This window comes from Tupaia chinensis, unplaced genomic scaffold (assembly GCF_000334495.1).
Source record: "Tupaia chinensis unplaced genomic scaffold, TupChi_1.0 Scaffold148698_1, whole genome shotgun sequence".
Lineage (NCBI taxonomy): Eukaryota > Metazoa > Chordata > Mammalia > Scandentia > Tupaiidae > Tupaia > Tupaia belangeri.
This window is the reverse complement of record NW_006208547.1, coordinates 1311911-1339485: the sequence shown is the minus strand read 5'-3', so window position 1 is coordinate 1339485 and position 27575 is coordinate 1311911. Positions and strand designations below refer to the sequence as shown.

Sequence of the window (27575 nt, the reverse complement as noted above, 5' to 3'; positions counted from 1 at the left end):
GGAAAGAGATAGTACAGAAAGGAATAGTAGCCAAGAGCCAGATAAGTGCTGTATTTTAAGCTATGCTTCCTGCTTTTCACTGTCTCTGTCCTCGTGGTTGCCCTCTGGGAGGTACTGTACATGTTTACCAAGGTAGACTCTTTAATTCTTGAGAGAAAAATTATGTACAGTATCATGGGGCTGTAGGCAGCTATCAGAAAGTCTCACATTACTGGCACCCTTCTCCTAAATAACTAAAAAGTAGAGATGGAGAGGAAAGAAAATGAGACTAGAATGAAGGTTGAGATCAAAGACTTCCATTTCTTCTGCTCACCATCCTTCAATTTCCCTTCCTGTTGCCTCACCTCAAGAAACACTCTAATAGATGCAAGAACCGTATTTTAAGGTAGATTTGGAGAGGACGGGGAGAACTATGGATTTTCCTGAGAGCAGCTTCAGGATTGAGGACTAATTTCTAAGTACTGTTACTGCGTTCTGCCTTTTGCCTGGTAGCATGTTATTTGCATTTAATAGCATTTATTGGTGACAGTTGAATGGATTTTTCTTGTACTTATATACAGCATAGGAAGCAAAAAAGAGGTTTTATATGACATTTGTCTTATGCTCAATTTGATATTTATTGGAGTCAGACTACAATCTACACATGTTAAAAATAATCACCTCATTATGAAGCCATTTATTGCTGGTCCAGCCACCCTACTTCCTACAGAGAAGTAACACACTGTGTTTGCAAAGGCTACTACTAAGGGGAGTGAAAGGAGGACATGAGAGATGATAAGAACGAAGCTACTGGCTGCACCGAAGCTCACCTGTTCTAGACACTGCCAGCATTGAGATGGGAAGCTTTTTTTTTTTTTTTCAATTGAAAACCTGGGGCCAGCAGTTAGCATAATGGCTATGTCGCTGAACTCCCATGCAGTCGACCACAGTTTGAGTCCTGGACCCGGTGGCTTAATGCCAGGCACGTGTGCATGAGTGCACAAGATCCTGAGAGGAGAATGGAGGAGAAGGAATTGCAGTGTGGCCATCCCCCTTGGGGGGTGATTTCTCTCTTTCTGTTTCTCTGTCTCTCTCTGTCTTTCTGGTGAGTGCACGTGCCCTATAGCAAAAACTTCTGCAAAAAAATTAATAAATAAAAAAAATTAAAATTAAAAACCTGATATTCAAGCATGTCTAATGTGGGTATATAGAAAAGAAATGACTGTCAACTACTGCTTATATTCTCAGAAGGATTTAGTTAATATAATTAACTAATTAATTGTTGCAAATTAATTAGTGATTTTTCTACCCTGGAGCTCAAACTCTAGCCATGATAGGAATTAGTTAATGTAGAAATGTAAGGTTTGATGAAGATTAGAAATATTTCGGGTAATGATATTAAAGACATATTTCTCAGATTTTTAAAAGTTTATTTTACTGCTGATAAAGAGTGTAGGTGTGAGTATGAGAGGGAGGGAGGGAGAGAGAGAGAGAGAGAGAAAGAGAGAAGCACCCCTTGCCAGCGTCTCATCATGTCCTGATCTCCTTTCCTTAGATCTACTGCTCATCAGAATCTTGGGCATGTGTGCACGTGCCCAGTGTATTTTTAAGCCAACCTGGGGATCTGTGCCTGGTCAGCCACATGGTTTCCAGCACTGTAGTTCAGTTTGTTACCCATTGTACTGCAGGCTAGGCCTCTTCTTCTTCTTTTTAATCCTGTTTATTTAAGTTCTTCATTAAAGACAGAGAGAGCAATAAAGGCACCCTCAACAGGGGTTTCATTCCACAAATGCCACAATCCTATCCCCAATCCTATCCCATCACCAGGCAGGATTGTGGGCATGCTCATGAGTATGCCTGGCATGCTCAGGTAGACCCAGAACATGAACTGGGTACCTACCATGTGGCTTCCAGCATCACACAGGAGTGCCACTCCTGCCTGCATTAGAGTGCCTGGGCTTTTGGATATTCTTACAGCTGAAAATGAATGTTAGAGATTAGGATTTCTTGGACCTGCAGAAGTGACTCAGAGGCTCTCATGCCAGCCTAATTGTGGGAAATGAGCTGTGTTGCTCAGTCTTGATAGGCTTACCTGCCACATCCTCTTCTGAGGGGAGCAGCTCCACCCACACCTTCTATCTTACGGAGCCAAGTAATTTTGACGGACTCAGAGAGCTGACCTGCTGGTATATAGTGGCTCAAAGATAGACAGCAGGTACCAAAGAATGAACAGGGTTAATAAGATTCATTCTCGCAGGATTCCAAAGTTCTGTTGGAGGATAATGCTGAAACCAAAGTATTATAACTTGAAGAAAGACTGGGGTGCCATGCCTATAGTATGGTGAAGACATAAGGAAGAAGAAACCATGTGTAAGTCAAGGAAGTCAATCTACAGAAGGAAAAGTGGACTAGAACAACAGAAAGAATCCCAAGGCCATTTCATGAGGGCAGGGTGGGGTCATTTCCATTTTCCATAAAGTTCAGCTGAGTCTAGGTTTTGTTCTTGGACTCTTGGGAGAACCATCTTTATTTCCTCTCAGTAAACTACCCCTTCTGTGAGAAACAGAGAAGGCTTCTCTTACTAGCAAATGTGTCAGGTTAGACAAATTCACTTCAAAATGCCAAAGATGAAGGTAGCTTAAGAATCTACAGATGGGATCAGCAGACAGTGTAATGGTTATGTCACTGGACTCCCATGTAGTAGACTGTGGTTTGAGTTCTAGACTCAGTGGCTTAAAACTCATGCTGGTGCATCATGTGTGTGTGCCCAAAATCCAGAGAAGAGAATGGATAAGAAGAGATTGCAAAGTGACCATGTCCCTGTGTGGTGATTTCTCGCTTTCTGTCTCTCTGTCTCTCTCTGTCTGTCTGGCGAGCGCATGTGCCCTATAGTGAAAAACCTCTCAAAAAAAAAAAAAAAAAAAAAAAAGAAAAAGAAAATTGACAAATGAATCTCTGAAATCCTTGTATTTTTCACTTTTTTGACTTACCAAAATGTCAGTTTTCTGTGGTTCAACTCAGTATTGTCCAACATTGTGCCCTATCTGCAGCATCTCGTGCATGTACAGAATGGGGAATCCTCTGGGATTTAGCACCTGCCTGCGTTTTTGTCTCTCATCTTCCACCACTTTTCCTGTTGAATCTTAAACTGAGCTAAACCATGATATGACCTGACATAATCATGCTGCTTCTCATCTTCATAAAATTGTTTATGTTCTCTCACTGTAATACTATTCTTTAGCTTTTTAATCAATAAATTTATCTTTCAAGACTTATTCATATGGTAGCGCATCTATAAAATGTTTCCTTATTTTGCAACATTTAATAGGTCTCTTCCTTAATCCACTCATCCATGATACATAGTCCTCTTTTTTATTTTTAAATGCGTTAGAGGGTGAGTGTGCTCAACAGAGAGAGAAAGAGCAGGGGCGAGGGAGAAAGTACTCCTCAGTGAGGTGTGGTCACAACGCAATCCCTTCTCTTCCATTTCTCCACCCCATTGGGATTTGGGGCATGTATGAAACATGCTTAGTGTGTTATTCAAGCTGCTGGGGCTAGGAGTCCTACTGCACACTCAGCCATGTGGGATCCAGTCGCTTGGCCCAACAGGCCTCAGCTCTGGCCTACCCGGTTCTCTGAGTCAGCATGTATCACACTGAGTGATTCTTACACGTGAAAGATCTCTCTCACCAAAAGAGAGATCCGGAGGTCCCGGAGAGCAAGGACCACGTTTTATTCTTACCATCTCTGATATAAACCCATGTTCAATATATGTGCACTTTTTTGAGAAAGAGAAATTTTTTGCTATTGGGCACATTGTGCTTACCAGAGATACAGAAAGAGACAGAGAGAGAGAAAAAGTAAGAAATCACTCTTCCCGCCCCCTGGGGGAATGACCACACCACAATCCCTTTTCCTCTATTCTTTTCTTGGGATTCTAGGCCTGCACGTACATGGGCCCAGTGTGAGTTTCAAGCTGCTGGGTTCAGGATGCAAACCATGGTTGGCCATGTGGGAGTTCAGTGCCATAACCACTATGACACCTGTTGGCCCCTATACATGTACTTTTAAATGACCTAAGACATGGAACTTGAGAAAAGGATCCTAAACAATTCAAAAATTTCAAAATCAAGAGGCAATCACCATGTCGTACTCATCTTTCTCTGAAACCAAAATAAGTCTGGAAATAAAAATAAACCCAATACTTTGAGATTTAGGACACTAGGTAAAACTTATATCTAATGTCTCCACTCAAATAATTGTTAAAGATGCTGTTTGAATTAATAACTGAGAAAATTAATAGTCTGGCCTTTGGCATAACAACCCAATTTCCTTGTAAGGCATCCTTATTCTTCCTGAAAGTTTGAGAATAGCTTAAATTCCTCTGTTAATTTATTCTGAATTTCATTGCAAGTATTGGTTTGGAAAGGACCCTGTGAGCAAAGTAGAATCATTAACTTTTCTGAACAGTAAAGTTAATAATTGGATTTTGGGTCCAACAGGTGGTGTGGTGGTTAAGTCCTGGACTCCCACATGGTTGACTGTGGTTCAAGTCCCAGACCTGGCTGTTGTTTTTCACTTTCTCTCTCTCTTTTTGGTGAGTGCATGTAGCCTGTAGAAAAATTGAAAAAATAATAATAATGACAAAGAAAATTAAGTAAATAATAATTTTAAAATAATTTGGATTTGCAGTTTAGAAATACTGGCAAGAGAATGTGCCCTATAGCAAAAATCTTTCTAAAACAAACAAACAAAAAAACAAAAATTTTAATCATATATAGTGGGTATAAATAAGGCTATGTATAAAATTTGTTCTAATGGATCAAATGTAAGTAATTCCTATCAGTCTGCACAGTAAAGAATTGTTCCAGCCTTTGAGGAACAAAGTTAAAGAAAATTCAGCAGTATTTAAACAGCATAGAAGATTGTGATTCTCTAAACAACCTGAGTTATTGATTCTTACCTTTGAAAAATCCAACATCATAACAAATTATTATAAATTGTAGTTTAAATTGTGAGCTGGTTCAGAACTCAGTATCAAGTGATTTGCTACAATGTCCACTAGTTTGCTTTGGACAGAAAATTCATTGTCATCATTCACTAGTTTTTTTCCTTTTTCTTCCACTTCTCCATTTCCAGTCAAACACTAAGAACAGTTCAAGCGGATGCTGCAAAATGGTCATAGTACTATGCAGCTCCCTCTCTTTGTAGTGGAATCTGTTTTCCTGTCCTTGTGGTCTCCATTGGCTTTGCAACTAACTGCCTTTGACCAAAGGAATGCAGCAGGAGCAAGGCTGAGCAGGTCTGAGACTAGGACTTGAGAGCTCTTGGAGTTTCTGTTAATATTCTATTTTTTTTTAAGAGTTTTTTTCGCTATAGGGCGCGTGTGCTAGCCAGCCAGACAGAGAGAGACATAGAGACAGAAAGTGAGAAATCACCCCCCGGGGGGATGGTCATGCCGCAATCCCTTCTCCTCCTTTCTCCTCTCGGGATCTTGGGCACGCACGCACACGTGCCCGGCGTGAATTTTAAGCCACTGGGTCCGGGATGCGAACCGCGGTCGAATACGTGGGAGTCCAGCGACATAGCCATTACACTAACTGCTGGTCCCTCTTTTAATATTCTTTTAGAACTGTGTGATTGCCATGAGAAGATGCCCTATTAATTGTTACAATATTTAGAGTGGAGATACTTTCTACTTATTTATTTTTGTTTAGATTCTTTCCACAGGGTGTGTGCACTCACCAAAGACAGACAGAAGGGAAAGTGAGAAATCCCCTCCAGGGAGGTTGGCCATGCTGTAATCTCTTTTCTCCTAGTCTCTTCTTGGGATTTTGAGCATGCATGCACATTTGCCTGATGTGAGGCTCAAGTCACCAGTCTGGGACTTGAACCATGGTCAACCATGTGGGAATACAGTGTCTTAACCACCATTCACCTACTTGCCCCATAGAAGAGAAGTACTATTACTATTCCCACTTTAAAGATAAAGAACCCATTGGGAACACAGAAAGGCTAAGTAACATGACTGACTGAGGTTGCAGAGCTAGTCATTTGTTATAACCTGGCATCCAAACTCAGGCATTCTGACTCCATTATCTGCACTCTTAACCACCACATACTGAGGACAAGATAAATGTTCAGGTTAACCAGGACTACCAGGTAGGATCTTCTTGGTAGTTGTGACAGGAGTAATATGCACCCATCACCTTGGACAATTACTAATGTACAAGTATGTATTTCTAGGTAGCTTTTTTTGTTATTGTTGTTTTTGCCATAGGGTACATCCATTCACTGGAGAGAGATAGAGCTGGACAGAGGGAGGGAAAATGAGGAATCACACCCTAGTGGGATGATCATGCCACAATCCCTTCTCTTGCAGTCTCCTGTTGAGATTTTGAGCACTCATGCACATGTGCCCAACATGAGTCTCAAGCTGCAGAGTCCAGGACTTGAACCATGGTTGGCAATATGGGAATCCAGTGATTTAGCCACCACACCACCTGCTGGCCCTCTCAATAGCTTTTACATGCAGTGAGGGCAGAACGAGGTCTGTGCTGTTCTCTGTATCTCAAACATCCGGAAAGTTACCAGATGTTGTATGGCAAATATTTGAGAAATTGTGATTTCTCTTTTAGAATTGCTACTTTAAAAATCTTAATCTTTAAATAAACCCTTCAAGGGTTAATAGAAGTGTCATGTATTCACATGTCACATGCATGCCCAAAGACAATGAGCCCGTTGTTTACTGCCTATTAGTATTTATCACATCAACAAAAGAAAACTAGATGATGAATTGATGGGCAGTTTGGAGTCCTCATAACTGTTCTAATATAATAAAAATATGATAATATTTATCCATTGAGTTTTCTTCTTTGCTCTGGCTGCAAAAAAAGTGCATAATTAGGTATCACATTTAGTTATTGTGGGTATTCTCAGCCAAGAGGCTCTGGTTTCTTTTTCTACCTTTCCTTCATTCTTTTTTCTATTTCCTTTGTGTTATTAATAACTGCTCTTGTTTTCTCTCTCTCTCTCCTCTCGCTCTCTCTTTTTCTGTGCTCTTATTAGCTGCCTAAATCTTTAGGGTAGTAAATGAGCTATGAAAATATGTGCAAAACCGTAAGTGGTATGTTTTTGATATTTGTTTATTTGACACATGCAGCATATAGAATTGGAAAGGAAATGCATTTATTGCTTGAATGATGCCATGCCTTTGAAAGAAAGAATCAGGTTATTTTCTCCAAGCTACAGTGAGGGATTAACATTATGTAATGTGCACAGATACAGAATCATCTCAAGGAAAGTGCTTCTTTTTCTGTCTTTCTCCTTCTGTTTTTGTATTCATTCTATTCATAAGGGATTGAGCCTTATTCCCAACCAAAGGTAAATCTACTAATCCGTGGGTTCCGCATTGTCCTGCTTGAGGCTGTGGTAGAGAGCAGCTGTGGACTGGATAGTTTACCCACTGAAGCATATGCTGGCAATCGCCCTCTGGGCACGTGCCTCTGACAACTGCATTCAGATTGTTTACGTGTGCCAAGTGCAGTCCAGCCTTAAACATATTAAGTAACCAAATCATCAGGGTTCCATACTTCACTGACAGCAGCTGTGGACTGGATAGTTTACCCACTGAAGCATATGCTGGCAATCGCCCTCTGGCACGTGCCTCTGACAACTGCATTCAGATTGTTTACGTGTGCCAAGTGCAGTCCAGCCTTAAACATATTAAGTAACCAAATCATCAGGGTTCCATACTTCACTGACACCATGCATGTTACAGACCTTTCTCAGAGAGTGAAAGCTTATGCTGCTTTCTTTCTTTCAGCAATAAATATTTATAGGATTACCAGCCCATTGTAAATGGGATAACCAAATGCATTCTAATGCAAAACTGCTGACTGCTTATCTAGCTGTTCAACAGAATGCAATTACAAGACCAATTCTCTTTTTTGTGTCCTTTTGTTACTGCTCTCTGGATCACCCATGATAGATCCTCTCTAGATGTTTTTCTCAACTTTGCTAAGTAATTCCACATGTATCCATCCATATCAGTAGTTGTATAGTGGAGTAGAACATGGCCACCTGGAAAGCAGGAGGCAATCTCTTAGGGGTACTGAAGTGCGGCACAGTTTCACAGGACAGTCTTGATCACATTCTAGATACCTGCTTCTCCCTCTCCCAATAAAACACCAAAAATATCCCTAAAAAAACTTTCACCTAAATAAAAAGTATTCAGTATGTATTGTTAAATGTGGTTATTCTTAATAATTTATTCATTCTACAAAAAATTTATAATAATAGGCTGTTTTAATCATTATTCTCATGTGTAGTATAAGTAGCTCTGCAAAACTACTTAAATATGCTAGGAGATTATCTACCTTCATTCCTTGTGTATACATTTGGAGGTACTAAAATTTCTTTGCTGAGTTTAGAAGCATTTGAGTGCATTTCAGCCCTTTCCTCTTTTTGAGGGGTGAGGAGGAGAGTGGAGATGGGAGACTCAGCAGCCTGTAGGAAGCGTTATCTGCTCTCTGCCACTTATTTCAATACTAGTTTTATGGTTGTCCAGTCATGAGGGTGTGGAATTTGGCAGGGATTAGAAAATCAATTTAATTGACTATCTAAGGCCATGCTCTTCGATTGGATTTATGGGGAATAAGGATCTTATCCTCATTTTCATCTGGCATTTTCCAGTTTGATTTTAAACTCGAAAGGGAAAAGAGAGAAGTGATGCATTGTCTCTGAAAAACTTGCTGAAAAGGTGACAACATCTCTATTCATTGCAGAATTATTGTTAACAGAAGAAAAGGCAGGAAAAGGCTAGATCTTTGCAAGTTAACTAATCTAGGATTGATTTGTCTGTTATGGGCATTTCAGAATCATGTAATATGTGGTCTATTGTGACTGGGTTTTTTAATTTGGCATAATATTTTTGAGGTTCATTCATATCGTAGATGTATTAATACTTCACTTTACTGTCGAATATATTTCATTGTATGGAATGGACATTATGGTTATTTCTACTTTTTTGGCTCTTCTAAGTAAGCCATTAAGAGCATTTGTATAATAGTTTTTGTGCAGGTTTATATATTACTTTTTCTTGGGTGTATACCTAGAAGGGAAATTGTTGGTTTAGGTGGAACTCTGTATGTAATCTTTTGAGTAACTGTCAGGCTGTTCTTCAAAGCAGCTTCACCAGTTTACTTTCGTACCAGAGTATATGAGGGCTCCAATTTCTCTACATCTTCACCCATACTTTTTGTTAAATGTTTTTTAAATTATAGTCCAATTAGTAGGTATAAAGTGAGTATGCCATTGTGGTTTAAATCTGAAAATAAAACTTTTAATATGTCACTGGACTTGGTACGCGGTATCTGATTAAGGATTTATATGTCTATGTTCACACAAGATAGAGTTTGTAGAGTTCTTTCCTTGCGATGTCTGTGTGTGGCTTTGGTGTCAGTAATACTCCCTGTCCAGAAGATTTGAAGGTGTTCCCTCCTGTTCTGTTTTAAAAAGATAATTTGGGGAACCAGTAGTTAGCGTAATGGCTATGTTGCTGAACTCCCATGTAGTCGACCGTGGTTCGTGTCCCGGACCCAGTGGTTTAAAACTCACACTGGGCGCGTGTGCGTGCGTGCCCAAGATCCCGAGAGGAGAATGGAGGAGAAGGGATTGTGGCATGACCATCCCCCCTGGGGAGTGATTTCTCACTTTCTGTCTCTATGTCTCTCTCTGTCTGGTGAGCGCATGCGCCCTATAGTGAAAATGTCTCAAAAAAAAAAAAGATAATTTGTAAAGGAATTATATAATATCTTTAAAAATATTTACTAAAATTCATAAGTGAAGCAATCTGGGGTAAGAATTTCTTTCTTGGGTCATTTTTTAAAAATTTCATGATTTCTTGTACGAATTTCATTATTGTACATCTCTGTAGCACACACTGTGGTTTAGCAAAGTATGCAAGAAGTAGCAATGGCAATCAAATCAAGGCAATTACCGTATATATTATTTTCAATGGAGAACTTTACATTCCCATGTCTGCTAAGTATTTTTTCCCTGGCTTGGGTGATTTAAAATGACTAATTCACTTTATTTGTTTCCTCTTGGTTAGTATATTCAGAATTTATTATTTCTTCTCGAGTCACTTTAGTGATTTGTCAATTTTATGTAAGTAATCTAAATTGTTGACCTAAATTTATTCATTGCATTCTTTCATGATTCTTTCCATTTCTGTAAGTTCAATGGTTATTTTCATTAGAAAGTTGTTTGGCAATGCATTTGATTTTTTATTTATTAAAAAATATTTCTAAAGTCTCATTTTGAAACTATTGCAGATATATACTTTGAACAAAGTGGTACAAAGAATTCCTGGATAATCTTCTGCCAAATTCTTCAAATGTTACCATCTCACACAGCCACAGTCTATTAGAAAATCTTGGAAATTAATATTGTAAAACACTATTATAAAGCCACACAACTGCACACATTTCGACAAATGTCTCATGAGTGTCTGAGTGTTTCCTTTTCATTTACTTTTTAAAAGTTCATTCATTTACTTCTCCCAAGAGAGACAAGCACCCCAGCAAGGTCTGTACACCCTGACCCACCCCCAGCATCAGCCTGGCACAGACAAGGACACGTAAGAATGCACACCTGGGCCTCAGCTGTCCTGATGTGTGATGTTTGGTTTCAAATTCTTCTCAGATTTATTTAAACTATTTTGTTAGTTGCCTGTGTTCTCTGTCTCCTTTAACCTGAAAGAGTCCCTTGTCTGTCTTTGTTTCCCATGATATTTTTTTTCCAAACAGTAGAGTTATCTCAGAAACATTTTATTTTTTTTAGGTTTTTACCATAGGGCACATGTGTTTGCTAGAGGAAGAGAGAGAAAACAGAGGGAGGGAAAGTGAAAAATCGTACCTCCAGGAAGATGGCCACGCTACAACACGTTTTCTTCCATTCTTCACTCAGGAGTTTGGGCACATGTGACATGTGCCTGGTGTGATTTTCAAGCTGCATAGCCTGGGACTTGAACCAAAGTCGGCCATGTAAGAGTCTAGCCCCTCAGCCACTACACCATCTACTGGCCCCTCTCAGATACTTTAATGTGCTAAGTTATATAATAAATTGCCAAGAAGTTGATATAATACATTAGTCCAAATGAAGCCACTCAGGTATCCATCTTGTATTTGTAGGAGACAGTATATGTAGGAAATAGATTCTGAGAACATGCTGGGGAGTATGGGTTCAGACTCCTAGAAGAATATCCTCATAATGGGAACCAGCAGTTAGTGTAATGGCTATGTCGCTGGACTCCCACGTAGTCGACCACAGTTCGCGTCCCGGACCCGGTGGCTTAAAACCCACGCTGGGCGCGTGTGCGTGCGTGCCCAAGATCCCGAGAGGAGAATGGAGGAGAAGGGATTACGGTGTGGCCATCCCCTCTGGGGGGTGATTTCTTGCTTTCTGTCTTTCTGTCTCTCTCTGTCTGTCTGGCGAGCGCACGCGCCCTATAGTGAAAAACCTCTCTCTCTCAAAAAAAAAAGAAGAATATCCTCATATTTATTTCTGCTTATTTAATCTATCCTACATGTGCCTAGCAGAATAGCCTCCTGAATTCAGAGTTCAGTACATGCTACTTAGCTCCTTATAAACCCCAAGTAGCTCTATACTTCTGAGTGCAATGGCCAAAGCCTCAATAAGGTATTTAAGCCCTTCCACGGTTGGCATCAACATTTATTCCAATTTTGAAAAATAATTATTTAATTTTATTAATTATTATTACTATTCAGTTTGACCAGACAGAGACAGAGAGAGAGATAGAAAGAGAGAAGGAGGGTAAGAAAGCTAGCCACCCAGTCTGGAATTTGAACTGCAGTTGACCATGTGGGAGTCCAGTGCCTTAACCACCATGCCACCTGCCACACAAGGACACTTCTTCCAAGTTTTAAGCCACTACTTCTGTGCTTATACCCTTTGTCAAACCCAAGTGAGCTGCTCATTTACTTCCATGATTTCTTGCTTTTATTTCTTCATGTTTGTTGTAGCTTCTGTGTGAAACTGCTTTCCCTCTTCTCATCAGAGAGTGAACTCTGTGGATGGAAGTTAAATATCACAACTTCCCTGAATGTCGCTTCCTCCTGTGAGCTCTAGTGAGACTTAGAAATGCATTTCAGAGAGTTCCCATTTTCTGTTCTAATCTATGGCAATTTGACCAATTTGTCAATCTCCCCGAGTATATCAAAAGACACCATGGGTAGGAACGCATTGAATTCAGCTTTGTTTGCGTTTCCTCCATTCGCTCATCCCCAAGCTCTGAGCATAATGCATTGTAGCGAGGAGGGGCTTACTGAGTATGTTTTTCTGAATGAATGAAATTGCCTGTTTTTATTTAGAAAAATATAAAAAGTAACATTACAAGGTTTTCTTCATAGAATTTATACGAAATTTGATCTTTTGAGAGAAAATATAAATGATTTTGAATGAATTCTTGTCATTATGAAAAGCTACTTTCTAAATCTATTTGTTATTCTAACCTAGGGCTAAAGATGAAAAGTCTGACAACATCTGAATGACATCAAATTACCTTAAGTAAAATGTCAATAAGATTAACTTTCTTGCCTCTAATACAGCCATAAGCCTAGCATTACCATGTTTGTCTTGATTAATTATTAAACAGTTCTTAGATTTTCTATATTGATAGCTTTTGAGCTAGGTATGATTTCTAATGAAGCTTTGCATTTCTTTGATGAAACTGTATTTAAGCCTACCAAATGTCATAACTCACTCTTGCATTTATTAATCAATGTTTAAGAGATTGTTTGAAACTAGTATGGCAGTAAGAATTTATGAAGACCTATAAATATGTCTATGACAATCATGAGCATTCAAGCTTTGGAGTCTGAATTCTATTGTTTGGAAATTATATGAAACTTGTGGTTAGAGATGCAAATGTCTATAATGATTAATATTCAGTATAAAATCCAATCATATACATTTAATTGTGGAAAATATTATAAGAGGGATATAATCTTTAAATGTAAACATGCTTTAAGTTATTAAACCCATAAATGCTTGTACAAGTGACAGGCAATATTAGTATTTTATATATACACAAGACCAAACATCTGTATAAGCACTGAGAATTGCTATTTTTAACCCAGATGTTTCTGTGGATGTTTTATAGACAAAATGTGTTGGGTTGCATTAATTCCATTTAGGGCTTTATCAATGAGTAGGTGAGGGCTATATAAATTTAAATTGTAGTTCTGAAAATTTTGTCAAGTATTGTACATGTATCTAGAAAAGTCACAAATAATAGATGTAGATATGTTATAGAATATTATTTAGATATAAAAAGGAATGAAGTCCTGATACATGCTACATGAATGAGCTTGGAAAGTGCTATGTTAAGTGAAAGAAGCCAGATGCAAAGACCACACTAAGTAATTTCATCTACATGAAGGTCCAGTATAAGGTCGTTGGGAAAGTCATGACATATTTTTCTGTTTTTCTAGAAAAAATGCATCATAACTTTCCTGACAACCCAATATATAAACAGAAAGTATATTAATATAAACAGTTTTTTTAGGATTGTTTATAGGCAGTGATAGCTAAAAGGTATGTAGGGTTTCCTTTTTTGAGATTAAAAACTTTCTAAAATTGGCTATCATAATGATTACACCTATTCGTGACTGTACTGAGAACTATTGAATTGTACACTTTAAATGTGAATTGTATGGTATTAGAACTGTATCTTAATAAAGGCATTTTTTAATAAAGGCATGTAAAAATGTATGTGGGGGGGGCAGCCTGTGGTGTGGTTGTTAAGGTGCCTGGATCCCATATGGCTGACTGTGGGGTTTGAGTCCTGGACCCAGCGGTTTGAAAACCATACTAGAAGCATGTGCATGTGTGCCCAAAATCTTGAAAGGAGAAATGGAGATTGAAAGGAGAAGGGATTAAAGCATGACCATCCCCTATGACTGTTTTTTTTTTTTTATGTCTTTTTTTTTTTTTTTTAATCCTCCCACTCTTGTTTCTCTCCTGTGAGGGCACATGCCTTCTGGCAAAATTAAAAAAAAAATGTATATGCATTTTAAAGAAAGAGAGTATATTGCATAGATAAAAATACAGAGAAAGAAATGATCTTATATGCACAGTTCACCAGATAAAATTTTTCAAGCCCAAATAATTTTACTGAGCAGGAATTTTCTAGTTCTTCATATACAGCACAGGTATCTCTGCCAAAGCCTTGTGAAAATTGTGGACATGGCAGTTCCTCCCCTACAGCCACAAACCTTTCAATATTTTGATTATCCAGTAAATGATTCATTGGGTGGATAAAACTTTAGATAAATTGTTGCTTCAGTTTTATGAGGACAGAACTAAATACAGAGATCAGGGACACTGTATTGAGAATAACTGATCTAAATCCTTAACTGTTCCTTGTAGCATGTAGAAATTGCTCGAAATTTGGTATAGGCAGAAGTTATATATTTCATATAAAAATAGCTAGTCTGGGAAAAAGAGCAATTCTGGGTAGTACCAGGGCAGGAGATATTAACCAGGATTCCCTATCTCCTACTAGCACCTTCAGCCCAAATCAGCAAATAAGAACAAAATAGAGTCCAGTATATTTAGGATCTTACAGTTATTGAAATTTACTTCTTGAACAATTAAAAGGTAGTTGGGAGAAGTGTTCAAGGGTGAAAGAAAAACATTTTCAGTTACTCACTCCACAAATCTTTGAACAGTGAGACATAATTGTACCAACTTCATGGTTACTTTCACATGAGGTTCCAAGAAAACCCTGTCCAGCGGAGTCTCACTGCCTTTTACCACTGAACTCAGTAAAGGGATGCTGAAAATTGGAGGTTCTCTTTTCTCTTGTCATGAGGAAGAGCAGAGAATAGTTAAGAGCAAGGATTATGGAGTCTATCTGTCTAAGCCTAAGGTCTTTCACTCACACACATGCTGTGTGACTTTGGACAAATTACTTAACTGCTCTGTGAGACTCAGTTTTCATGTCTGTAAATGACTACAATAATATCTACCTGTTAGTTTCATTCTCTACCTGAGAATGAAACGAGTTCATACTTGCAGAGCACTTAAAACACTTCCAAGCAAATACTGAGCTTGCTATATAAATGTAAATGTTTATCTGTAAATTAGAAGAAAACAAACTTTTAACTATTGATATATTTAAGATTTTGGAAAGGTACAGCTATAACAATTATAACTTATTTGAAAAGCTTAAATTCCTCTTATCTTTTGACTTGCATTCTCACACTCTGTGAGTATGTGTTACCAAGTTAGCAATATTATTATCAGTTCTGGTCATTGTGCAATTTACTCTCTGAGCAAATAGAACAGATCTCCATACAGCTTGTTGAGAATACAGTTTTCACAGGATACTCACTCGTCTAACATTACTATTTCATCATTCTTTTTATTTTAACCTTTTTTTCCTCTTTTCACTCATAATAGTGTGTCCAAAAATATATGAGGAGTGGGGAGAGAGAAATCAAAACCCTCCACAGGGCTGGGTCATACTGTGATCCCCTTTCTCCAGTCCATCAGGATCTTGGGCATACATGACATGCCTGACATGTTTTCAGGCTGACAGGGTCCAGGAACTCACACCTCAGTCAGCCTGTGGCTTCCAGTGCAGCAATCTGGTATGCTACTGGCTACACCAGTGAGGCTAGCCCCATCTCATCTTTTTCTGCTGAGTGATGATTTTATCTTTAAGCTTAACATGTCTACTATGAAGGGCAGAGAACTGTGAAGAATGTTGATGTAACCAGAGAGATTCAGTGCAAAAGACATAGAGATGATGGAAAAACAACTCTTAGATGGAGAGCTCTCCATCGCCACAACTCCAACCATGGTGACAATCTCCAAAGAGACTGAAGAACAGGATTTGTCACCTGTCTGATATGAGGGGGAACATCTTGACAGTGAGGATTCAAGGCAACATATGTATAAAATTAGCCCTAAGAGAGTTCTCTAAGGTCAGTTTTAAAGGTCGTTTTCGGGTATAGAGATTGGGACTTTTTTTTTTTTTTTACTAATTATAAAAATGAACTCCTTTAAATATATGTATATTGATGTATGTATATATACATATACATATATATATATATACACAAACACAAAGTTCTTATTTAATAATTAACATAAGTTTATGGATCCAGATTCACCAGCAAATAACTAATGCTCAAAATTAAAGACACCTACATCGCATATGCATTATTATTGATCCCAGAACTAGGTAGATTATTAGAGTAATAATGAAGTGATAATAAAGTAATAGAGGGATAGCTTGTAATAACTAAGATTTAAGAGTGTTTCCATATGATCACATAAATGTTATGAGGTTTAAGACTGCTTAGTAATCTGAGAAAAATAACCATAATATCTCTTCTACTCTTCTATATAATTTATGTGATGGTTAAACCATACTATTTAAAATGTGATACATTTAAAAACTTTAGTTTTGAAAAACATATTCATAGTTCTATTTCTGTGTCAAGCAAGCCTACTAGGAGTCATTTTTCCAATAATTTCTGGAAACACATCATGTCTCTGTGTCACATTTTGGAAGTTCTCACAATATTTTAAACTTTTTCATTATTATTATATCTGTTATGGTGAACAATGGTCCTTTATACTTGTAATTGTTTTAGACCTCTAAGAACTATGCCCAGAAAAGATGGTGGACTTAATTGATAAAGGATGCGTTCTAACAACTCTATCAGCCAGCTGTTGCCCCATCTTTTTCCCTCTCCTCAGGCCTCCCTTATCCCTGAGTCACAATAATATTGAAATTATGCCAGTTAATAACACTACATTGTCTTGTCAGTGTTCAAATATTAAAAGTGTCATATATTTCTCACTTTAAATTAAAATCTAGAAAAGATTGAGCTTATTGATGAAGGCATATCAAAAGGTGAGATAAGTCAAAAGCTAGGTATCTGTGCCAAATAGTTAGTCAAGTTATAAATTAAAAAAAAATTATTGACGGAAATTAAAAGTGTTACACCAGAGGACACACGAATGATAAAAATGAAATAGCCTATCACTGAAATGTGATCTAGATCAAATTAGCCACAAAATTCTCTTAAGCTAAAATCTAATCCAGAGCATCCCTCTAACTCTTGTTCAATTCTATGAAAGCTGAGAGAAGTGAGAAAGCATCAGAAGAAAAGTTTGAAGCTGGCAGGAAACTGGTTCATGAGGTTTAAGGAAGAATATCTCCATAATAAGAATGCAAGGTGAAGTAGTAAGGGCTGATGTAGAAGCTTCAGATCTAGCTAAGAAAACTGATGAAGGTGGACACATTAAACAAAAGACCTTCAGCATAGGTGGTACAGTTTTGTATTATGGGAAGATGCCATCTAGGATTTTCACGGCCAGAGAGCAGAAGTCAATACCAGATTCAAAAGACATGCTGACTCTCTTGTTAGAGGCTCATGCAGCTAGTTGTTTTATGTAAAAAACAATTCTTATCTACCATTCCCCAAAACCTGGGACCCTTAAAAATTATGATAAATCTCTGCCTATGCTCTATAAGGAACAACAAAGTGGGATGACAGCACATCTGTTTATACTATGCTTTATTGAATATTTTAAGCCCATTGTTAAAACTAACTTCTCAGGCAAAAGAAAAAAAAATAGATTCCTTTCAAAATATTGCCACTAATTGACAATATGCTTACTCACCTAAGATCTCTGATGGGTATATATGAGGAGGCTACCATTGTTTTCATGCCTGCTAACATAACGTTTACTCTGTGGCCCATGGATTAAGAAGTCATTTCAACTCTCAAGTCTTATTACTTAAAAATATACATTTCATAAAGCTATATCTGCCAAAGAGAGTGATGGATGTGGGAAAAGTCAACAGAAAATCTGCTGGAAAGGATTCACCATTTTAGATGCTATTAAGAATATTTATAATACATGGGAGGAGGTAAAAATATTAACATTGACAGGAATTTGAAAACAGTTGATTCCGGCTCTCATGGAGGACTTTGAGGGGCTCAAGACATTAATTCTGACCTTCTGGTCATTTTTATGTCTTCTTTGGAGAAATGCCCGTTTATTTTTTCCCCATTTTTTAGTAATATTATTAGTTTTTCTACTATTGAGTGGTAAGATTTCTTTATAAATTTCGAATACTAACCTCGATTAGATAAATAGTTTACAATTATTTATCCTAGTCCATAGTGAAGGAAGTAATGCAGGTGTTATATAAATAGCAAGAGAATTAGAAGAGGACCATAAACATGTGACTGAATTGCTGGAATCTCATGATCAAATTTGAATGGATAAGGAGTTGCTTCTTAAAGATGAACAAATAAATTATAAGATTTGAGATGAAATGCACTCCTGGTAGAGATGCTTTGTATGAACATTGTTAAAATGACAAAGAATGTAGAATATTACATCAACTTACTTGACAAAGAAGTGACAGGGTCTGAGAGGATTGATTCCAATTCAAAAGAAATTTTACTGTGGTTAAAATGCTATTATAGTATCCATGTTACAGATAAATCTTTTATGAAAGGAAGAGTAAATTGATGTGTAAAAATTAATTTCTGCCTTATTTGTAGAAATTGCCACAGCCACTCCAACCATTAGCAACTGCTCCCCAATCAGTCAACATTGAGGCAAGATTCTACACCAGCGAAAAGACTAAAACTCTCTAAAGGCTTAGATAATCATCACCATTTAAAAAAAAAAAGTATTTTAAGATAAAGGTACATATTTTGTTATTAAACAAAATGTCATTGCACGTTTAATAAGAGTACAGTGTAAACATAACCTGTTACATGCACCAAGAATCAAAATACATCATGTGACTATCTTTACTGCTATATTTGCTTTATCATGGTAGTCTGGAAACAAATCTACTGTATTTCTGAGATAAGTCTGTATTATTTATTTTCAAAATTAAGTTAAGATATCCTGAAATTTTTTAGGGAATGACGTCTCCTGATGGAAAGATGTCTGTCTACTAGTGGCCATGGGGATGAAGAACGGAGGTTGTGGTGGGAAGGAGAAGGGATGGGGTGAAACTCCTTTCATGAAAGTGCTCACCTTGGGAGGTATGAGATGATGTGGAGGGCTTGCAGAGCATGCCAGGCTCTGTGGAAATGCACCTGGGATTCTAGGGGAGTGCCAAGAGGTAAAGGGGGAATCATGGTGAGAAGGTCATGAGGGCCTCACATGCCACATTGCAAATTCAAATTTCATCCTAAAGATGATGGGAATCAGTGAAGAGTTACTAGAAAGATGGTGAGAGATAAAGTTGGTGCCAGGAATCATCTCTCCAGAAGCAAGGGCATCCATGATAGGTGGGGCAGAATGGGGCCTGAAAGGCTATTTAGGAAGTTATTGGTCATTGTTCAGGTGAGAAATAATGAACACATAAAATGAAGAAAGGCCAGTGAGAATGGAGAGAAGGAACTCATCTCATCACAAAGCCAGATCCTGGGTCCAGACTTTGATTTATCACTTCGTACAGTTTTTTAAAAGTTAATTTCTTTCTCTTTTTTCTTTCTTTCTTCTCTCTCTCTCTTTCTTTCTTTTTCTCTTTATTCTTTCTTTTTCTCTCCCTTCCTTCCTTCCTTCCTTCCTTCCTTCCTTCCTTCCTTCCTTCCTTCCTTTCTCCCTTCATTTTCTCTTCCTTTCTTTTTCTTTTATAAGATTTTGCCATTGGGCATGTGTGTTTGCCAGAGAAAGACAGAGATCACAGTGAGAGTTTGAGAAATCACCTTCTGGGGTGGTGGTGGGGAGTGGACATGCCACATTACCTTCTTCTTCATTCACCTGGCATTTGGGGCACACATGTACATGTGTCCAGCATGATTTTCAAGCTGCCAGGTCTGTGACTGGAACAGCCGTTGGCCATGCGGGAGTCCAGTGCTTTAACCACTATGCCACCTGCTGGTCCCAATTTATTTCTTATGAGAGAAAGGGACAGAGGCAAATTTTACATAAATATAAATATACATATATATATAAACAGGTGAACGATGTGGGTATGTGTATATAATTATATGTGTAATATATATGTATATTTAAGTTGTTCTGGGCCATTATGAATGATGACATAATTAACATGGGTATACCTAAAATAGAGATTGCTGGGTCATATGGCAATTCTATTTTTTTTTAAGTTTCCTTATTTATTTCTTGTATGATATAGAGAAGAAAAAGAAGGAGCCAGGCACTCCCAACAGAATCTTTGTGCGTCAATCCACCCCCAGTCACAACTGTATTGGACCATGGGTGTGTGCATGTCAGCATCCCCAGGGAGATCTAGGACATGGTCCCAGAACCTTTCCCCTGTAGCTCCAGTTGTATTACCTCTGTACCACCACCCGGACCCTAGTAATTTTATTTTTTACTTCTTTAGGAACATCCATACTATTGTTATGGAAATGGGCATGTTTAAGGGATGCGGTAGAAATAGGATAACTATCCTTGTGGTGAGAAAATACTAAACACACGAACAAGGTAAGGGCAGTGAAATGGCTGCACCATTCACATTTTCACCGGCATTGTACTAGTGTTCTGTTTTATTCACATCCTTTTCAACATTTGTTATCTCTTGTTTTATCGATAATGGTCATGGTGTAAAACTGTATGTCATCACCAAATTTTAGGTACTAACATGCTGAGAGTCTCTGGAGAAACTTGCTTTTTAAGGAACAGTTATTTAAAATGTGAGGTTTGATCACACCACTGTGTGTGCGTGTGTGGTTTCATCTCTCTTTTTCTGTAACTAGCATCTCTTTGTAGAGTCTCTGGAGAAACTTGCTTTTTAAGGAACAGTTATTTAAAATGTGAGGTTTGATCACACCACTGTGTGTTTTCATCTCTCTTTTTCTGTAACTAGCATCCCTTTGTAGAAGAATGTATTGGTAGATGAGCCTATGGAAGCTAATGGACAATGCACCATTTTGGGGACTGTGATATTATTTAATTGGATGATGTAGATTGCATTTCACATTAGGAACTATAGCAACTAACTGGTTCTGAAAACAAAATGTCTGGATACCAAGAAGAAAAAGATATAACCCGCTGTTATGTACAACTAGTGACGCCGTAATTGCTGCTATTTCCATAAAGTAAAGGGTGTTCCCTGCGTGCTTTCCTGTACTGTGTACCAGGTAGGTGCAGATACACAATGCCAATAAAACAAAGTCCTCATCAGATAAAGAAACAAAATGGTACTTACAGAGAGCACTATTTGGACGGCACTGTGGATGACCTCCAGGTACTGGAAGTCAACGATGCAGCCTGTGACGGAGACGTAGGTGAAGTCATCCATCATGCCATGGGCTGCAGGGGGCAGCACTCTTCGGACACACCCTGGCCCGTGTTCTCGCCACCATGACCGATGTACAGAGATATTGAATGTCATGAGATCTGTGTCCTGGGTGGAAGAGGAAAGAGAGCAAAGGGAGATGATTGTATTATATCACATCTTTGGCTTTGACTTTAGGAAGAACTCAGAAGAGAGAAAATTGCTGAAATGATTTCCAGTGAAAAGGAGCAAAAGACAAAACCCAAAAGGGCTATCTGTATTATATACCTAAATTACGGAGTTAAAATTATTCAGCATGGAGATACAATCCTTTGTCTGACATTAACATATTAAAGTTAATGCATATCAAAAATCCAGTGGGACCCTCCATATAATATTTTATTTATTTATTTATTTATTGCTGCATTTTCTTGTTGCTGCATCGTTACTGATGTCACCTTCATGAACTAACTTTTACTGAGTGCTTCATTGCACGCTAAACACTATTCTAGGTGGATTTTCTTTTTCTTTTTTTTTTTGGAGAGATTTTCACTATAGAGTGCGTGCGCTCGCCAGACAGACAGACAGAGACATTAGAGATAGAAAGCAAGAAATCACCCCCCAGGGGGGATGGTCACGCCACAATCCCTTCTCCTCCATTCTCCTCTCGGGATCTTGGGCACGTACGCACATGTGTCCGGGTGAGTTTTAAGCCACCTCGTCCGGGACTCGAATTGTGGTCGACGACGTGGGAGTCCAGCGACATAGCCATTACGCTAACTGCTGGTTTCCCTCTAGGTGGATTTTATCTTCCCCAACATTTAATGTTTACCTAGGTGCTATAATCAACCTAATTTACAGCAGGCTGGATAACTTTTCTCTTAAAAACCCTGTCCTCGTCACCGAAATCTGTGACTTTTACCTCCTAAGGCAACAAAGGACATTGCAGATGTGATCACATTAGGATCCCGGGTGGGGAGAGTTCCCTGGATTATCTGGGTGGCCCTAGATGCAATCACATGTATTCTTACATGAGGAAGACAGAGAAGATTAGACACAAAAATGGCAATGTGACCACAAAGGTGGAGATTATGGTGTTGTTGCCATAGCCAAGGAATCCTGGTAGTCTCCAGAAAGAAGCAAGGAAGAAGAACCCTCCAGAAGGGGTCTGGCCCTGTCAGTACTCTGCTTTCAGCTTGGTTAAACCGATTTCAGACTTGTGGCTTTCTGAAGAGAGGCCAGAAAATACATTTTTGATCTTTAAGCCATCAAATCTGTGCTAATTTATTGTAGCAGCCATAATTAACTAACATAAGGGAGGAAAGTAAGTCAGAGAGGTACTTAGTAGGCCGTCAGGGAAGTCATGATGTATTTTTCTGTTTCTCTATGCAAAATTGCATGGCTTTCCCTATGACCCAATAACTTGCCCAGGGTAACAGCTAGTTAGTGGTAGTGCTCACTTGATCCCACCGTCTGCACTTTCAGTAATGATGCAGTATCCTCTCACATTGCCAGAGGTCTTCCCCCACTAGTCCCCTGATGGATTCTTAGATCCTGAAGTAGACTAGGCCTTTCCTGCTCAGTCATTTCCAGAAAAATACCACCACGGTCAATCAAAAGAACAATGCAGTCCTCAACTTTTACACATCAAAATACACTTCAGAGCTCTGAATGGAGTCAACGGCCCAGGTGTATCCTCCTTAAGACATGCCCTTCAGTAGTTCTGGAATATCAGCGATGAAGGACTGAGATCATAATGTATTTTGGCATCCATAATAGATTAAAAAGAATCCATGAGGAGCCAGGCTCTTGATCTCCAAGTAAACTAAAGCTCGCAATGGCCCCATGGAACTGAAATAAAAGTCATGATGGAGAGAGGACCAGGTGGCCCCTGGGCCAGGGCTCTGCACTGCAGCCTCCACTCCCTCCAGGGGTGCCTGCTGTCACTAGTGCCATGCTGGGACAAGTGCCACTCCCGGCCTTTGCTGAGAAGCCTAGAGACTGGTCCCTTATGGTGTAGACAAAACAAGGCACATCTGAGCATTGCAAGGGCCCTTTGAAGACAGTCTTTACCTCAGTGGCCTAGGGCATACCTACGTATCTGAAATTAGGAATGGAATTCTGATGGAACTCTGAAACCTAGGAGAAGTTGGTGGGAAATGGAAAGCTCTTGAACCCTATATACATGGGGTCTTCAAAACGTTCTTGAAAAAATTAAAAAATTCATGAAAAATATGTATTATGAAGAAACTGTGGATTTCTGATTTTTTTCTTCTTGCACCAAAATAAACTTGTACTTTAATTCAATTTTCCCACCAGATTTTTTTTTTAATTATTTTTCATTTAATTTTATTTATTTTGACCAGGCCAGGAAATACATTTTTGATCTTTAAGCCATCAAATCTGTGCTAATTTATTGTAGCAGCCATAATTAACTAACATAAGGGAGGAAAGTAAGTCAGAGAGGTACTTAGTAGGCCGTCAGGAAAGTCATGAGGTATTTTTCTGTTTCTCTATGCAAAATTGCATGGCTTTCCCTATGACCCAATAACTTGCCCAGGGTAACAGCTAGTTAGTGGTAGTGCTCACTTGATCCCACCGTCTGCACTTTCAGTAATGATGCAGTATCCTCTCACATTGCCAGAGGTCTTCCCCCACTAGTCCCCTGATGGATTCTTAGATCCTGAAGTAGACTAGGCCTTTCCTGCTCAGTCATTTCCAGAAAAATACCACCACGGTCAATCAAAAGAACAATGTAGTCCTCAACTTTTACACATCAAAATACACTTCAGAGCTCTGAATGGAGTCAACGGCCCAGGTGTATCCTCCTTAAGACATGCCCTTCAGTAGTTCTGGAATATCAGCGATGAAGGACTGAGATCATAATGTATTTTGGCATCCATAATAGATTAAAAAGAATCCATGAGGAGCCAGGCTCTTGATCTCCAAGTAAACTAAAGCTCGCAATGGCCCCATGGAACTGAAATAAAAGTCATGATGGAGAGAGGACCAGGTGGCCCCTGGGCCAGGGCTCTGCACTGCAGCCTCCACTCCCTCCAGGGGTGCCTGCTGTCACTAGTGCCATGCTGGGACAAGTGCCACTCCCGGCCTTTGCTGAGAAGCCTAGAGACTGGTCCCTTATGGTGTAGACAAAACAAGGCACATCTGAGCATTGCAAGGGCCCTTTGAAGACAGTCTTTACCTCAGTGGCCTAGGGCATACCTACGTATCTGAAATTAGGAATGGAATTCTGATGGAACTCTGAAACCTAGGAGAAGTTGGTGGGAAATGGAAAGCTCTTGAACCCTATATACATGGGGTCTTCAAAACGTTCTTGAAAAAATTAAAAAATTCATGAAAAATATGTATTATGAAGAAACTGTGGATTTCTGATTTTTTTCTTCTTGCACCAAAATAAACTTGTACTTTAATTCAATTTTCCCACCAGGTTTTTTTTTTTTTAAATTATTTTTCATTTAATTTTATTTATTTTGACCAGAGAAGGACAGAGTGAGAGAGAGAAAGTGAGAAAGCAAGCCACCAGGTCTGGGACTTGAACCACGGTCAACCATGTGGCAGTCCAGCACCTTCAGCCACCACGCTACCTTCTGGCCCCTCCCACCAGGTTTTTGAACTGCATAATTATACCAGAGCTCTTAGAGCAGGGACAGTAGAAAACCCTGTCCTTACACTTTGCTGTATATGGCAAGTGAATCAGGAAGTTAGAAACATTCCCAGTGCATGATAGTAGGCAAAGTTACTATACATTTTTAGATTTTCCTAAGGTCAAGGAATTCAAGATACCATTATAAGTATGCCACCAATTAGATCAATAATAACACATTTTACATCATTAAAACAAATTTTTTTGCTTGTTTTGTTTGTCGGGTTACCTTCACAGTTAAAGCACTTTATTGATAATAGGACATTTTGCACCACTTTTTTTCTTTTATTGTTGGTTTGTTACATGTATCATTTGCAGTTACCCTCCTAAGGGAAAATATTATAGTAAAATAATTGCTTTAGCTAGTGAATTCAATTTAACACGAGGCAGTTACCCGCAGGCAAACTTCAGAGATGTACACAGATTGCTCCCTTTCCTGGTCATAAGATTTAATCTTTTACAGTTAGTCCTGATCACTACAGAAGAACTATGTGTTGTTTCTCATCTTAATAGAATTCATTAGGTTCAGGATGACTAGCGTGATCTCAAAATGTGTATCTATTTCAAATTCTCAAGCATTTTTACCCAGTAACCTTTTCTGTTACAGATTAAGTTCCTTTCAATATGACTTTGACTAAAATTTATTTTATCCAAATAAAACAAAAGTGATTTTATGAACTAATGATACATGTTTATTACACTCATAAAAATCTCTCAGCATAGTTTTCACTTAATTTGTTGGAACTATAACATATTTATAAATTGTAATGTTCTTTGCAGTAACTATTAAAATTTAAATGAGAAGATCAATAGCATGAAATTATATGTGACGTTTAAACCTCTTGAATTTTGCTATAAAATTTCATCTTAAGTTTGTGCCTAATTTTTATCCCATTCAGTACTATATTTCTTTTTCAAAAGGTTTACTTTATGAGAGAGAGAGAGAGAGAGAGAGAGAGAGAGACAGAAGGAGAGAGAGAGAGAGCACCTCCAGCAGGGTCCTGACGCCATGATTCACTTTCAGCCTTTGGCCAGCCCTGGATCATGTACAAGTACAAGGCCCATGTGCTCAGCATCTTGAACTAGGAACCTTCCCATACGGGATTGCCTTGCTGAGCATTGCATGTCATTGCTGTGCCACCATTTGCCACTTCCATTAGTTTTAATTTGTTTTATTCTTATTTATTTATTTCTTCAGAGAGAAAGAGAAAAAAGAAGCATCCCCAATGGGGTCATGCTCCACTCCTAGTCTCAGCCAGCCCAGATCATGTTTGCCCAGCATGCTCAGGGAGATTCTAGGATGTGACCCGGGACCTTCTCATGACAGTCCAGCTGCATCACGGTTCCTAAACTCAAACGTCAAACAAAATGCTCGAAACTTACAGGACAGCTCAATGTTCTATATAAGGCACATCAGAGGAATTACAACACAGAAAACTACCACAATCTGTTATGGAGATAAATAAATAAATAAATACAGAAGACTGTTTATTTTGTTGAAGGTCTTAATTACCACATCAAAGCCTACAGTTTTGAAATGCACAGGTTCATTGTAAACCATAGACCCACAAGTAATCTTAAAAATAATGTTGAGTAGGTCGCATGTCATTTCTCTTTCACTTTTTGGAATTAGAATATTATGTGAGAATTTAAGCACAGTACAATGAAGGAAACTGACAACTGATGCAACTGATAACTTCGCTGTTGACATAAGCATTAAAAATTTACGAACCACACTATTTGTATTTATGGAAGTACATACATAGGGTGGAAGATTATACTTCTCCAAAATATGCCTCTTTGGCATGAAGGTTATTTTGAGCTAAAGACCAAGAAGAATCAGACACAAGAAAATCTCTTTGCTCTCCTTCTATTTGCCAAAACACAGGACCCTAAATTTGCAAAAGTGTCCTTCCTTTCTCCTTTACCAGAAAGGTTAACATTTGCTCTAGTGAGATGAGCTTAAACAACCTTATCAGATGGTACCGGAAGAACCTGCATATGAATTTACTAACTAGCCTGTATCTACCAGTAATTTCCTACCCTTCTTTCTTATTTTCAGTTAAGGATGGTATTTAAGCCTGATTTGCTTTCCTTTTTTTTCTTTAAATCTTGTCAGAGGTGTACTTGCTACAGAAAACCAGAGAGAGAGAGAGAGAGAGAGAGAGAGAGAGAGAGAAAGTTCTCCCTCTCCCAGATATGGTCACTCTGCAATCCCTACTCTAAAATCTCTCTTCATATTTGGGATTTTGGACATGGATACATATATGCACTGTGCTTGATAAAACCACAGGGTCTGGGACTTAAACTGTACAATTGGACATGCCACACTTTGGCCCTAAGCCCGAATCTTAAACTACCTCATTCCCTGTTTATCCCCCATGTTGGATATGTGAGGTATATATGTTCATAAACTTGTTAGAGGCACAATTTTACCTTTACCCTCTTAGGATTTTCTGAACTTGAACATTAAATTGATATGAGATAGATTAACAGGAGAAAAGCTTACATATTCATATTTAATATCTTTTTTTTTTTAGAGGTTTTTGCTATAGGGCACGTGTGCTCGCCAGAAAGACAGAGAGAGACAGAGACAGAAAGCGAGAAATC

General features: G+C 38.5%; 1 protein-coding gene across 1 annotated transcript in view; it reads right to left on the bottom strand.

Annotated features, from left to right (window-relative positions):
* Positions 1–27575, bottom strand: part of NKAIN3 (sodium/potassium transporting ATPase interacting 3) — a 453115-nt gene that overhangs the window by 163527 nt on the left and 262013 nt on the right. The window contains exon 6 of the mRNA XM_006170605.2: positions 21233–21430. Within this exon, the coding sequence (XP_006170667.1) occupies positions 21233–21430 (198 nt within the window). The remainder of the gene's footprint in view (positions 1–21232; positions 21431–27575) is intronic.